General features: G+C 46.1%; 1 protein-coding gene across 1 annotated transcript in view; it reads left to right on the plus strand.

Moving 5' to 3' along the window:
* The first annotated feature begins 401 nt into the window (after positions 1-401).
* Positions 402-14,792, plus strand: part of LOC122367643 (fibroblast growth factor receptor 2-like) — a 52,912-nt gene continuing 38,521 nt past the window's right edge. The window contains exons 1-2 of the mRNA XM_043340954.1: positions 402-709; positions 6,318-6,394. Coding sequence (XP_043196889.1) covers positions 6,337-6,394 — 58 coding nt within the window. The 5' untranslated portion in view covers positions 402-709; positions 6,318-6,336. The remainder of the gene's footprint in view (positions 710-6,317; positions 6,395-14,792) is intronic.

A 14,792-nucleotide genomic window follows, 5' to 3' on the forward strand; every position in this document is an offset into this window, starting at 1 on the left:
GCCGAGTCTCCCTTCCATACACCGTTTACTACGCGCTCGATTCATTCATGATTCTGTGTTTCCGCGTCCCTCTCGCTAGGTGGCACCATAGATGTCATAGGCGATCCCAGGAAGATTGCGGCCAGAATGCCCCAAACGGCAGAAAATGAGTTTTTTTGTGGATATCTCGGAAAGTATTTGGCATACAACGATGCAATTTCACAGCCTCGTGGTAAATGTGCATACACATAATTTGGGTTGATACTTATGTATTTGAACATTATATAGGACCAGATATGTCCGAAAAAGCAAAACCAACAAGACTTTTACTGGAGAACCGTACCTACCTATTGTTCCGAATAAGGTCGGCAGATGTCGTTAGCGTGCAGCGCAGCACCGCGAGCCATCAGCTGATGCGTAGATGGCAGTCGTTTGTTGTCAAGGCGAGTCAGCTGGAGCGGAAAGACTCGGGGCCGGTCGGCATGGCAACCGCCAGCAACAATACGTGCACGTGATTTTCAGCGCGTGCGCTGCTTGATTCAATTGAAGAACGAGGACGTTCAAATGTCCATTCATTTCCATTGACTCATTCACTGTGATGGTGTTGTGGGTCATTGATTTCTAACTGAAGAGTTGCGAGAAGATCCTGATTCGTGGCAGCTGTCCGGTACAGTGGATTTCTGAGCTCGAGGCCAACTTTTTTAGATGAGTGACGACTGACGTCTATCAGGTGGGTCCGTGTGCACTATGCAGTACGGTGATGTGTGATATGCTTTAACCCGCGCCGGGCCGGTGCTCCGCGACTTCCGCGCCGGGCCGGGGGGAGTCTTACTCGGCTCCTGGGCCACGTAGCGACACGCGGTAAGCGGCATTCGAAAGAGCGTCAAAAATAATGATGGATTACGGAAACACTTCAAAACTGCCAACGGCTAACTCGGGAACCAATAGAGCTGCAGCGCCGTGGAAAAGCGCATTCGATAGCCCTTTTACACACCTTTCTGTATTATGTTCTCAGATTTGACAGGTCAACGGTTTAGCCTCCAGAGGTCAAAAACTGTAAAAATAACAGTTTTCACGAACATGGTTTGCGTCAATAACTTTTGACTCAAGAGAGCCACAACATTACTTTTGGTAGCATCGTGTTCCTCTCATCGAGACGCGTCGAATGAACTATTTGTTGACCTTAAAAGGTCATTTTGAAAATTTGACCTCAGGTCAAGGTCATGAGTCATGACCTGACCGGAAAGGGTCATGTTGCATATCAGTCGATCCGTATCGTCGAGATGAATACATCTGACGTGTTTTCATCGCCCTAGCACGTCTTTATCAAAAGTTATAGCCGAAAAACTGCTGGTGACCATTCCTGACCAGAGATGACCTCAGGGGCACACAGAGGGGTCACAGGTACATTTTTCCGATTCCGTGTAATGTTTACCTATGAATTGATGCTTGAGAGGGTTTTGAACATCATTCGTCCAAAAGAGGCGCATTTCAATTTTCTCCCGTTGACTTATAATGGAGAGGTCGCAAAATTGACCTTACCTTAGGTCACCGATATCAAAATTCCGAGATAAACATTTTGTACATACCGTTACTATCAATCGCTGAAAGTTTCAAGGCGATCGTTTAGTCGGTATAGCTATGACGAGGATTGAAACTTTCTGAGGTGATGTCACTTGACCTGACCTGATGACCTGACCTTTAGAGCCCTGCCCTGGGTCTGAAATTTTCACAACATGTGTGGAAAAGATGCATGAACACTGAACAGGTGTGCCAAAAACGGTGGCGCTCCACGACGCCGTTTTTGAGATATCTGCGAAAAACCGCAGGGGGGGTGTTCAAACACCCCCCGGCCCGGCGCGGGTTAACTTCAACCGGACATTTGTTGGCTGCTGATGAGCTGATAGCTGTTGTATACCTATATCTATGCCAAGTCAGCATTTGGTTTGGCTTAAATCCGTTTTGTCCCGGAAGCTCCGGCATGCCCGATTTTTGCCGGTGTAAACGGAACGCCGTCGGAACAGGGGGTTGAGGTCGTTTTAACCCTCGCCGGACCTAATATACAGGGTGTCCCAAAAAAATGTACCTCATTTGAAATTAAGATATCTCAGTGTCTGAGCATACAATGATCCTAAATTTGGTACCATATGAAAGCTCATTCCATAGCATTTTGTTTGATATAAACTATTTTACTGTACGTTACGTGACAGCCGAGTGATAACGAAAGAGCAAAACCTTTGCAATTTCGCACTTGAATTCCTGCCACAAGTGTTTCTAAATTGTGTCTCATGTCAACTGAAGACATCTCAGAAAATACGCACGTGATAATTACTATATATTAACGCACGCTGAATTTCATTAGAGCACGCTCGTGGCAATAACGCACTGGCTCTCCCAAATTCGACAACTTCGAATCCCCAGTGAACGCACCGCAAAGCCTAATTCAATATACCCTGCCGCAAAGTATGTATTAATATCATATATTTTATTACAGCTAATTTAATGGCAGTTAACGGCAGTTAATGCTCCACATCTTTCATTTTGAACAATGGGGCAACTGAACAAGGAGGAAAGGATTCAAGTTGCAAAATTATACCTCCAAACCGGCTCTGTGGTGCAAACACAGCGGAAATTAAAGGCCCACTTCAAAACAAAAAAGCTCCTCCCACAAGTGTGCAAAAAGTGTGTGGACACCATCAGCCTCCAATGGCTACAGCAGGACGGGGCTCCTCCACACACTTCCGAGATCAACGATGGTCTGGCTCAACGAGCGCATGGGTGATCGGATCATATCCCAGCGTGCCAACGTTAGCTGGCCGCCACACTCCCCAGACCTATCGCCTCTTGACTTTTATCTGTAGGGGTTCGTCAAGAGTGTGGTATACGCAAAAAATCCTCAAACTCTGGACCAGCTGAGGAACTCGATCCGGATATGCATCCGGAAAATCCCGCTTGAAACATGTGTCCGCGTAGCCCAAGAGTCCTAAAGACGCTCCGCCATGTCAATGTGTGCCGAGCGAAAGGGAGGCACTTCGAGCGTTAGCACGGCTGAACCTTTAACTGGGATGTGATGCGATGTGTATTTTTGTTATGTTAGCAATGCATGAGTGAAACCTAGTTTCAATATTTCTAATGATTTTTTGTGTTTTGTTCTGAGTTGCTGAAAATATCGGCAAAACAATTGAAAGCTTTTTCCCAGAAATGCCCGTGGAAATAGTTGAAGAGCGAAATTGCAAAGGTTTTGCTCTTTCTTTATCACTCGGCTGTCACGTAACGTACAGTAAAATAGTTTTTATCAAACAAAATGCTATGGAATGAGCTTTCATGTGGTACCAAATTTAGGATCAATGTATGCTCAGACACTGAGATATCTTAATTTCAAATGAGGTACATTTTTTGGGGACACCCTATATGCTAATACCTTGGTTTTCTACATACGCGCCGGCCGAGTTGGGGGGGGGGGGGCGGGTACGACCCTCCCCCCTCGCCGTTTCGCCCCTGGTGGAGCTAGCGCGTCGCGGAAAAGACGAGCGTGTGCGCCGTTACGAGACGCAGAGATCGATACTCGATTTTAAGGTCCTAGGTCAACCGGTGACCTCTCAGGTCAGGTCAAGTGCCCCAAGTTAGGGTTCTTTTTTGGTTAACCCTCGCACCGACGGGGGGGCGGATATCCGCCCCCCCCCCCCTGAGGTTTTTCGCGAATAGCGGGAAAACCGCGGCGCGTAGCGCCGCGAAATTTGGTATGACTATAACCTCATCAATTTTACACATGGTATGCAAGTTTGAACCTCCTACCTTTTAAGGTCAGGTCACCAGGTCACTTTGAATGACCCAACCTCAAGTCACTTTTTTGCAACTTTGTCACCGTGCCAGAGCTACAGTAGATGTCGGAGGCCTTTGAAAGTCGCAGGATATTATTAGGTCATTAGTAGCTACAATTTGTATATCTCGGAATTTTGATATCGGTGACCTAAGGTCAGGTCAATTTCGCGACCTCCCCATTATAAGTCAATAGGGGAAAAATCAACTCCCTGTTTTTACCACTAAAACGGGTCGGAATGGCCCCATATACCATACATGACTTCATATACGATAAACCTTCACTACCTTGAGGTCTGTTTTGCTGTTGGGCAGCTGTGAGGTCATGTGACGTCATCAAAGGTCACCAAAGGTTTTTGGCCAATAACTCCGTACAGGAACAAGATACAGACGCGTGGATGGTCTCATTGTGTTCAGCTCGTCAAGACGCATCGAATGATATACATGATGACCTCGAGGTCACGTGACCTGAGGTCAACCTTTGACCTTGACCTTTCAACATATATATCATTCGATGCGGATTGACGAGAGGATCACGATGATGCCCTTAGTTTGTTCCTATCTTGACTAATTCGAAAGTTATTCGAGAAAAACTCTCTCCATATCTAGCGCCGCCATTTTGACTTTTTCGACCCCTGTGACGTCATCTTTGGCCTGACCTGAAAATGACCTTAGTAAAAATTGTAGATCTTGGCCGTGCGTATCCGATGCCGTTTACCGCTTGTCGCTATCTTGCTTCGTTCTCGAGATCTCAGGGGGGGGGGGGCGGTCATCCGCCCCCCCCCCGTCGGTGCGAAGTTGGCGCAGACCCCCGTCGGTGCGCGGGTTAATAACTTCGCAAAAAACGGCCGCAGAGCCGCGAATTTGGCAGCATTGTGTTCGCCTCGCTCAGGCGCGTCGAATGCTATACCTTTTGTTTGGGTGAGGTCAACTTAGGGTGTTGACCTCAGGTCACGGTCAGGTCAGCGCCCCCAGGTCACGAACTTGGTCGAAGGAGGTCATTTAGCATATCATTCGATTCGGCAGGCCTTCCTGGGTTCATTGGTGGCTTTCCCGACTCGCTAGCCTAATTTGATCGGGAGTTATTGACAAAAAACTAACATGACTCTAATGACGTCATAAATGACGTCACGCAAGGTCAACATTGCAAAAGTGACGCATGTAACCTTGCAAGGAGTGCAAAATCACGATTCTGTGTGCTTGAGATAGTTGGAGCTCGTTCCCGGCGCCAGAATAGCAGTTTTCATTTTCCCAATTGACTTAAGCCTGAAACAGACTCTTTCCGCAGTCAGAAAATCACATGCGAGAGCCTATTCAAGCCCTGCTATTCAAGTACATGGAAGCACGCTCGCATCAACCGCACGCACCTCCCGCAAGCGATTGATGCGAGAAGAATTGTAATGTATTTGAATAGGCTCTCGCATGCGATTTTCTGAACGCGGAAAGAGTCTGTTTCAGCCTTTATAGGAAGTCAATGGGGAAAAAATCAGCTCCCTGTTTTTTTACCCACTAAAACGCGTCGGAATGGCCCCATATACCAAACATGACTTCATATACCATCAACCTTCACTACCTTGAGGCCTGGTTTGCTGTTGGCCAGCTGTAAGGTCATGTGACGTCATATCAGTTCACCAACGCCCAACGTTTTTTTTTTTTTTTGCCAATAACTCCTTACAGGAACTAGATATAGCCGCGCGGATGGTCTCATTGTGTTAAGCTCGTCAAGGCGCATCGAATGATATACATGATTACCTCGAAGTCACGTGACCTGAAGTCAACCTTTGACCTTGACCTTTTGAGGTCAACATATATATGATTTAATGTGGATTGGCGAGAGGATCACGATGATGCCCTTAGTTTTTTTCCTAGCTTGACTTATTCAAACGTTATTCGAGAAAAACTCCATATCTAGCGCCACCATTTTTACTTTTTTGATCCCTGTGACGTCATCTTTGACCTGACCTGAAAATGACCTGTGTAAAAATTGTAGACCTTATCCGTGCGTACCCCATGCCGTTTACCGCTTGTCGCTATCTTGTTTCGTTCTCGAGATCTCAGGGCAGTAGCGGCGGAACACCTTCAATTAAGGAGGGGGGGGGGGGGGGGCACTGCCGACTTTTGGTCCCATTCTTTCCATGCAAAGCCCATAGGGATAATGCCAAAATGCCAAAATCAAAGGGGGCACGGTGCCCCGGTGCCCTCCCCGTTCCGCCGCCTATGTCTCAGGGGGGGGGGGGCGGTCATCCGCCCCCCCCCCCGTCGGTTGTAAGTTGGCGCAGACCCTCGTCGGTGCGCGGGATTTAAATCCCCCTCCGGCACCTAGCTTTGGCTACACCTTCAGATATATTTTACGCTTATCTTGGAGTTTGAACTGTGCGTGTGTACTGTCTATGTTCCAGGACGACTGATCCTGATTTGATGTGTGTCCCACATGATACCTACGTGCATTGTGCATTGTGTAATTCTGATGCAATACAGATTGCAGTGGTGGTGTCTTACACGATTTATCTGTGTTCCAGGACGACTGACATCGATGCAATGCGGTGGTGGTTGGCGTTTATCGTTCTCCATGCGGCTCTGGTGCTGACGAGGGCAGGTACGTTTACAATGGCATATAGTAAGACATACCTCCTGGTATCTTATTGGATCATTTTATTCATTAGCGTAATGGCCTATGTAGCTGTCGTATAGGAAGACCAACGGACTAGTGCTATGTTGCTATTAGAGGTCACTGTCCACTGATATTGATAACACCAGGTCAGGTCACCAAGGGTCAGCACATGAGCCCAATTTTACTAGGGCTGTGTGATGCATGCTTTATGACCAATTTTTCATTTCAAACTCAATGGTGTTGATTATAAGACTATCAGGAACGGCTTAGGTCACTTCCTGGTGGAGGTCAGGTCAATGTCAGGTCAAATTTCAAAGGTGATATTTTTGCATAAAATGGGTATTGATCCGATGCAGCTCGTCACGGCGAGTCTAATGGTGGTCTTTGTTCAACCGTGGTCTAGGATTGCTAGAAATTGAGTGAAAATTTGATATAATCAATTTTGAAGTTTTTTTCGCTCTAACTTGGCCAAAAAGAGAGGTATCGATCTAAAATTTGGTATATGAATAGAAGTCGGTAAGGGCTATCACATATATTCGTTTTTTTTCCTAAAGTCGAAAAACGTTTTGGATTTTTTGGCAATTATATTAAAAAATAAATTTTTGGGTGTCAAAATCAATGTCCCAAAATTTGTCGATTTGGCTGGGAAACGACATCCAAATGAAATTCATTTTCCCACTCACACCACCAATTTTTAAGAACAATTTTCCTCTCCCACCAAAAAAAAAAACCTAGATTTTTTACCTAAAGAAAGAGCAGTTGGGTGGATGCCCAGTTCAGCATCAAGCATCCTACGTTTTTCACTCTTTTTGGATCTAATCGACTCAGCAGTTTTTCACTCTCTCCCCTCTTTTTGGTGGGTAATTTCCCCTCTGACACCCAAGACAAAACTCAATTTTGGGACACTGGTCAAAATTGAAAAAGAAAATTCGAGATAGTCATTTTGTAGCCCTTGTAATTCTACACCTTTCATGTCTCAGACGTTTTTCTCAGTATCTTCAACGGTATAGGCCTGATAGCTCTTCCCGGGAAACCTTTTTAGGGTCGAAAACGGCAGAACATGACGTCATTTGCGGCCATCCTATCATAGTCTTTGGATTTTTTTGGTGACAATGTGTAAAATTGATGCCCGGGGGTACTGAAAGTTTGGTGACGATCGGCGCAGCGGTTCTGGAGATATATCGAAAAGTCTGGAGGGGATATATGCCCCCACCCGCACCAGGGCGCGGGTTAACCCGCGCCCCAGTGGCGGTCTCAGCCAACTTCGCCCTAGTGGGGGGGGGGGGGGGCATATGTTACCACCCACCTCCAACTCAAAAACGAAGAGGGCTAGAAAAACGCGGTAAAAAGCAGTCGATAGCTCTCAATGCGTACGTTTGAAAGTATTTCGGTCATTTTTCATCTTAGAGCAATATTGGGGTCACTAGAGGTCATCAAAGGTTAAAGTTTGCCAAAATTCATAATATTTTTGAGAAAACATGCATTTATCTCAGGAATTACGCATGGAAAAGGGAATCGATAGCTTTTGAACTCTTGCGATAAGGTCATAATCAAAATTTACCTCAGGTCAACGGTTTAGCCTCCAGAGGGCAAAAACTCCAAAAATAGCTGTTTTTACGAAAAGTGTTTTTCGACAATAACTTTTGGCTTAAAAAAGCCACGACATTTCTATTGCCAGAATCGTGTTCCTCTCGCCGAGACGCGACGAATGAACTATAATTTGACCTTGAAAGGTCAACTTCAAAATTCGACCTCAGGTGAAGGTCATGACCTGACCGGAAAAGGTCATGTTGCATATCAGTCGATGCGTCTCAACAAGACAAACACAATGAGATCATCCCCAGGCCCCAGCGTTCTATCTCTTTCCAATCGCGAGTTATTGGCAAAAATCTGTTTGTAGCCTCAAATGACCTCGGATGACCTTTCTAGAGGCTATCAGCAAAAATGACACCTTGTACATCACGGGTGGTCCAAATCATTGTGATTCTGAAATATTTGGACTGTTCCTATGAGTACACACGGATCTAGAGGCATTTTCATTTTTCTCCATTGACTTGTAATGGAAAGGTCACGCCACTGACCTGACCTTAGGTCACGGATATAAAAAAAAAATCCGAGATATACAAATTGTAGGCGTCTATATCATCATGCAATCCACCAAGTTTAAAACCTTTCTGACAAACACTGCAGGCTGGACATGATTGCAAACTTTTTTAGGCTTGGTCAGTTAACTTGACCTGGTGACCTGACCTGACATGACCTGGGGTAAAAAAAAATCACACATTGTCCAAAATTGATGTACCAAAAGCTACCCCAAGCGTTTTTTTATTCACACGCAAAAAACGCGACAGGCAGGGCTGCGGAGTCGATGAATTTACGGCGATTCCGACTCCGACTCCGGCTTTCAAAAACCGACTCCGGCTCCGGCTCCGGGCAGAAATGTCGACTCCGATCGACTCCAACTCCCGACTCCGACTCCGCAGCCCTGGCGACAGGGTGGTAACCATGCCCCCCCCCCCCACTGGGGCGAAGGTTAACCTCAGGCCAAGGTATGGCCTGACTGGAGCAGGACATGCTAGTTATCAGTCGATCCGTACTGTCGAGCTGAACACAACTGAGGTCAAGGTGTTTGCATCGCCCTAACATACCTATCAAAAGTTATTGCCAAAAAAAGCTGCTTAAGACCTTCATGAACTGAGATGACCTCGGGAACGTAAGGAGTGGTCATAGGTGCAATTTTTCTATTCAGTGCCGATGTCAAGTTGGGTCGTATCCCGGTGCTTGAGATTGTAATGTGTAGATTGGCGTTCGTCGAAAAGAGACGCTTTTTAGTTTTCTCCCATTGACTTATCCCGCGCCCCGATGGGGGGATTTTGCCCCCCCCCCCTGTAGTTTTTCGTGAATAGTGAAAAACGGCGGCGCGCAGCGCCGACAAATTTTCAGTACCTACCTTTTGAGACATCAATTTGACACCTTCATAGAAAATTTCAAGTCATAGATCATCTTAGGTCAGGAGTTATTGAGGTCAAACTGAGATCATCTTCGAGCAAAAATGAGCAAAAATTTTGACCCCCATAAAATTGGTTTGATTTTTTTTTTCAAATAGCAAAAAAAATCCCAAAATTTTTTTTTTCGAATTTCGAAAAATCATAGTCCCTACCCTCTTCTATCTACAATCTACATACATACCAAATTTTAGATCGATACCTCCTTTTTTGGCCACGGTGTACCGAAAAAAAAAACTGTTTGATGAAGTCAAATATTCGAATTCAATTTTAAGCAATTTCTAGACCACGTAACGCAAAACAAAGACCACTTTAGACTCCCCGTGACGAGTTGCATCGAATCGATACCCATTTTATGCAAAATATCAAGTTTGAAAATTGACCTTATTTGACCTGACCTTGACCTGACCCTCACGAGAACATAACCTAAACTGGTCCCGGAGGCTCCCTGACCCACATAATCGCATTTGTCATGCAAAATGGATCATAAAACATGCATCACATGATATTTTCATATTTTGACCTTCAGTGACCTGACCTTTGTGACCTGACCTGGTATCAGTGACCTCAGATAGCAAAATATGTTTTTATGGACAATTCCCGATGGATAATTTTCAATGACATGCATTTTACTCTATTTTACAACGCATTTCTTGAAATACATGTAAACGGTGCAAATTCGACATTCGACCTGACCTGTGACGTCATCGGTTAGACCGAGGTCAATGAAATTGGGATTTGGGTCACAATATAGTTCCTCGTTGGGGCTTTCTAACGCCGTTTGCTGTTTGTCGCTATGTTGCGTGATTCTCGAGATCTTGGGGGGGGGGGGGCAAAATGGACCACCCCCTCATCAGATCGCGTTGCTCGGCAGACCCCATCAGAGCGCGGGTTATAATGGGAAGTTTGCAAATTTGACCTGACCTTAGGTCACATATCGTTATTTTGAGATGTAAATTTTATGCATACTGTTATTGTTATCTAACTATCGTTGAAGCTTTCAAGGCGATAGTTTGTTCGGTGTAGTTATGACGAGCATGCTATCCTTTTTCTGAGGTGAGGTTACTTGGCGTGACCAGGGCCTCGTTTCACAAAGCGAGTCCGTAGCTTACGCCGGTTTTTGGTCTTGTACTGCAAGTGCATATGAAGCGATGACGATAGTGTGAATCGTTGAATTTATTTATCTTGCAAGCAAGAACAGAAGGGAGAAGAGCAAATAATATTATCGCTTCACATGCGCTTGCAATACAAGCCCCAAAACCGGCGTAAGTTACGGACTCGCTTTATGAAACGAGGCCCTGGTGACCTGATCTTCAGCGACCTGGGTCTGAAATTTCATATGTGCGAAGAAAAAATGCATGACCGGTGTGCCAAAAACAGCATGAGGGTGTCTAAACACCCCCATCCCCACCCCTCCCCCGGCCCCGCGAGGTTTTAACGTCTTAGTTATATAGGTACAGGAAAATGCTCAAATCCCAGACTAGACTTCACTGAACTCAACCGAGCGAAGTCAGACACCCATTCGTCCTCCAAAATGAGTATATCTGTAATACGAAGAAAGTTCCCTCGATTCCTGACGAACAGCGATTGTAGTATATTAACCCGCGCCCTGCTGGGGGTCCTGGATTTCCACGCCCTGCTGGGGGGGGGTGTTTGAACACCCCCCCCCCCTTGTAACTCGGCTCCTGGGCCACGTAGCGATACGCGGAAGGCGGCGTTCGAAAGAGCGTCAAAAATAATGACGAAATCACTTCGGTCAATTTTTTGGTCAGGTCAAAGGTCAGGTCACCAGAGGTCATTGAAGGCAAAATTTCGCCGATTTCCAGGTCGAATGTCGACAATTTCCAAGAAGCCAGCGCATAACTCGGGAACCAATAGAGCTACAGCGCCGCGGAAAAGCGCATTCGATAGCCCTATTAACGCCCTTTCTGAGTAATTTTCTCAGATTTGACCTAACGTCAACGGTTTTGCCTGCAGGGGGCAAAAACTGCAAAAATAGCCGATTTTTTCGGAAACAGTTTTTCTGCAATAACTTTTGACCCAGACCTTGTACGAGCTTACTTTTACCGGCATCGTGTTCCTCTCGTCAAGACGCATCGAATGAACCATAACTTGACCTTTAAAGGTCAACTTGAAAATTTGACCTCAGGTCAAGGTCATGACCTGACCGGAAAGGGTCATGTTGCATATCAGTCGATCCGTATCGTCGAGCTGAACACATCTAAGGCGTTTTCATCGCTCTAGCATGCCCCTATCAAAAGTTATTTGCGAAAAATTGTTAGATACCATTCGTGACCTAAGATGACCTCAGGGCATAAACAGGGGTCACGGACACCATTTTCATGTTCAGTGTGTCTAAACCACTTGTAATTCAGTGTTTGGGAGTGTTTATAATGTCTTTCGTCCAAAAGAGGCGCATTTCAATTTTCTCCCATTGACTTATAATGGGGAGGTCGCAAAATTGACCTGACCTTAGGTCATCGATATCAAAATTCTGCGATATACATTTTGTACATGCTATTGCTCTTAGCAATCGCTGAAAGTTTCAAAGCGATCGGTCACTCGGTGTAGCTATGACGGACATTGAAACTTTTTATGAGGTGAGGTCACTTCAAGTGACCTGGTGACCTGACCTTGAATGACCTTGGTCTGAAATTTTTACAACATGTGTAGAATTGATGTATGATAAGGTGTACCAAAAACGGCGGCGCTCCGCGCCGCCGTTTTTGAGATATTCGCGAAAAACGACAAGGGGGGGGGGTGTTCAAACACCCCCCCCCCCAGCAGGGCGCGGGTTAACGTAAGGGCAATAGTGAAATACGTAACGAAACAGAGTTCAAAATAAGCGCCAAGAAAACACGTCGAGCCTCCACCGGCCGCACCGCGCGCACTGCCTGACCCGACCGCCGCGCCGGTCAGCTCGGCGGGGTCACCGCGGTCGTGGCGGCCGCCGATTGGTCCGCGCCGGCCGGCGCCGCCGAGTAGGGCACCACCGCATACAGGCGCTGCATGACGGAAAGTTCCCAACATAGTATCACGATACCACATTTGGCTTTTCTCCTCCCTTAAACAAAGCGATCCGGCGCACGTATGACATGTCCGCTACGCGTTCGATACGGCGAAGCCCGCCAAGCCGGCTCCGGAGGTGACGCCGACTCGTCACCCGCACGCTCGGTCGCCGTCGTCCCGGTTCCCCCCCCCCCTGATGATCTCCAGCACGATGAACATCACCATCGCCAGCGTCGGGAGGCAGGCGAGGCGCTGCGGCTGCTCCGGCGACGGACGACTGTTCCGACGTCACGTCACCAGTGGCAGCGCTGGCAGCGGCGTCGACTGCGGCTGGCGCCCGCGCACTGTAGGCCGGCAGCCTGAAAAAGCGCTAGAAATTCCCCCAAACTGACTGTCCGCAATATGAACAAAATAGGTATCATTTAATCCCAAATTGATCGAAGAATACGATTCCGATGCTAGTTTTGCCCTAAGGTCAAAATTGAGGTCGTCAGTTGTCACCAAACACAGTACAATTTAGACTCTCTATAGGCCACCACATTTACCGATTTTAATGATGAACTTTAGTGGTAATTTATTAGTTGACCAATCGTCGTTTTGAACGAAATTTCCTGTCAGACTAGTTCAGGGCACTGTTGTTAACTGTGCCAACATCATTCTGACATATTGCATCGCTTTTCTGCAAGATAAGCTAGCTGTTTGCAAGCAGCTGCAAGACGTAATTTAAAATCATATCCAATTTTTTAATTAGACTTTTATAAAAACGTTATTTCGAGCGGCTAAAAATGAACATTTCATACTAGCCTCTGATTACTCATCTTTTGTTCCATATAGGTGCTTTGCTGCTTTTCCCTGCTACTTTTCGAGATATGCGCCAGTAAACCACATGATGTAGGGGCAATTGTCACCTCGCCGCTCTACTGAAGGCCCGGCGCTCTTTAAAACGCTGGAAGTTGTGAAAAACGAACGCTTATAATCTAAATGAAATATATGTCCCTGAGCTCAGAATTGATCAACGCACACAATGCTGTCAACATTTCTGGGCCAAACTAAAAAATGCAGTCATTATTAACCCCTAAACACAAGTCAGTGATAATCAACAACAACTTGCTCTTTAGTTAGACTTTTTGAGAAATGTTATTTCGAGCCGTTAACCCGGCCGGGCCCGGGGGTAATCCCAACCACCGCAGCCCGGGGGGGGGGGGGCGTTTTTCGCCCCCCTGCCTAACTCCGTGAATAAGGGAGCTACGGAAACAAAAGTGATACCAAACGAAAGGTCCTTACAAGACGATTCTAAAGCACCTAAAATTTTTGACCTCAGGTCAATTTTCAAGGTCAGAGGTCAAGGTCAAAGGCAAAAACCGGCACATGTGTAGTGATCTCAAAGTAAGCCTTCTAAAGGACGGCAGGCGGCATCAAACCGGCAAAATTGGGTGTCAAAGGAAAGAAGAGAATCTGAGGATTCCGAAAATGTGCTCAAAATAAAAGGTCAAGGTCAAGGTCACGCTCAAAATTGACCTCAAACTTGGCACTTTTTCGCACATCTTGCGTGCTAACTTTCAAGATGTTTTGAAATGTTTTGAGGCTTATCAGTTCCCTATTTGTGGTTCCTCTTACGATACAAGGCTGCTCAAAGGTCAAGGTCACTGAAGAGTATCCCTGCTAGAGGCTATTTCACTCATTCAAGTTAGTAATAATAAATAATACAATTTTGCCATCCGGAAGCTCTAAATGAAGGCTTAGAGGAGAATAGATGCCAGATTCGTGATCAGCGGGTACAAATCCATCATAAACGACCTTTCATGTGTCAAGGTCAACCAGAGGTCATTCGAGGTCACATGAGGTCAACATAAAACTTGACCTTTTCCGAACAAAATATATATCATTCGACGCGGCTTGACAAGGCGAATGCGATGGTACCACTGCCGTAGCTCTAGGACCATTTTTGTCGAAGTTATTTGCGAAAAACTAAAACCACATTTCGGGGTCGTTGACCTGACCTCTGACCTCAGGTCACCAAAACTATTTTTCTATTTTTCTCTAGGTCAAACGCTACACAACCGTGCTCGTAATTTGTCGTTATCTCTAAAACTCTATTTTTAGCAGCTATTTGAAGTTTGCGTCTGTGACGCCGAAGTTTGCCGTGCAGGGGTCTAGCAAAATGGACCTTGTGACGTCATCAAGGGGGATAGGTCCAAATTTTTTACTTCAGAAGATGTCAAATTGATGGGAGAAAAGGTACTGAAAGTTTCGCTTTCCTTTCCCTAAGCGTTCGGGAGCTATCGCAAATATTCGCCAGGGGGGGGGGGCGAAAAACGCCCCCTCCCCCGGGCCCGCTAGGGTTAAAAATGGCCATGCCATACAAACCA

The sequence above is a fragment of the Amphibalanus amphitrite genome, unplaced genomic scaffold (genome assembly GCF_019059575.1).
Source record: "Amphibalanus amphitrite isolate SeventyFive unplaced genomic scaffold, NRLGWU_Aamphi_draft 000885F_arrow, whole genome shotgun sequence".
NCBI lineage: Eukaryota > Metazoa > Arthropoda > Thecostraca > Balanomorpha > Balanidae > Amphibalanus > Amphibalanus amphitrite.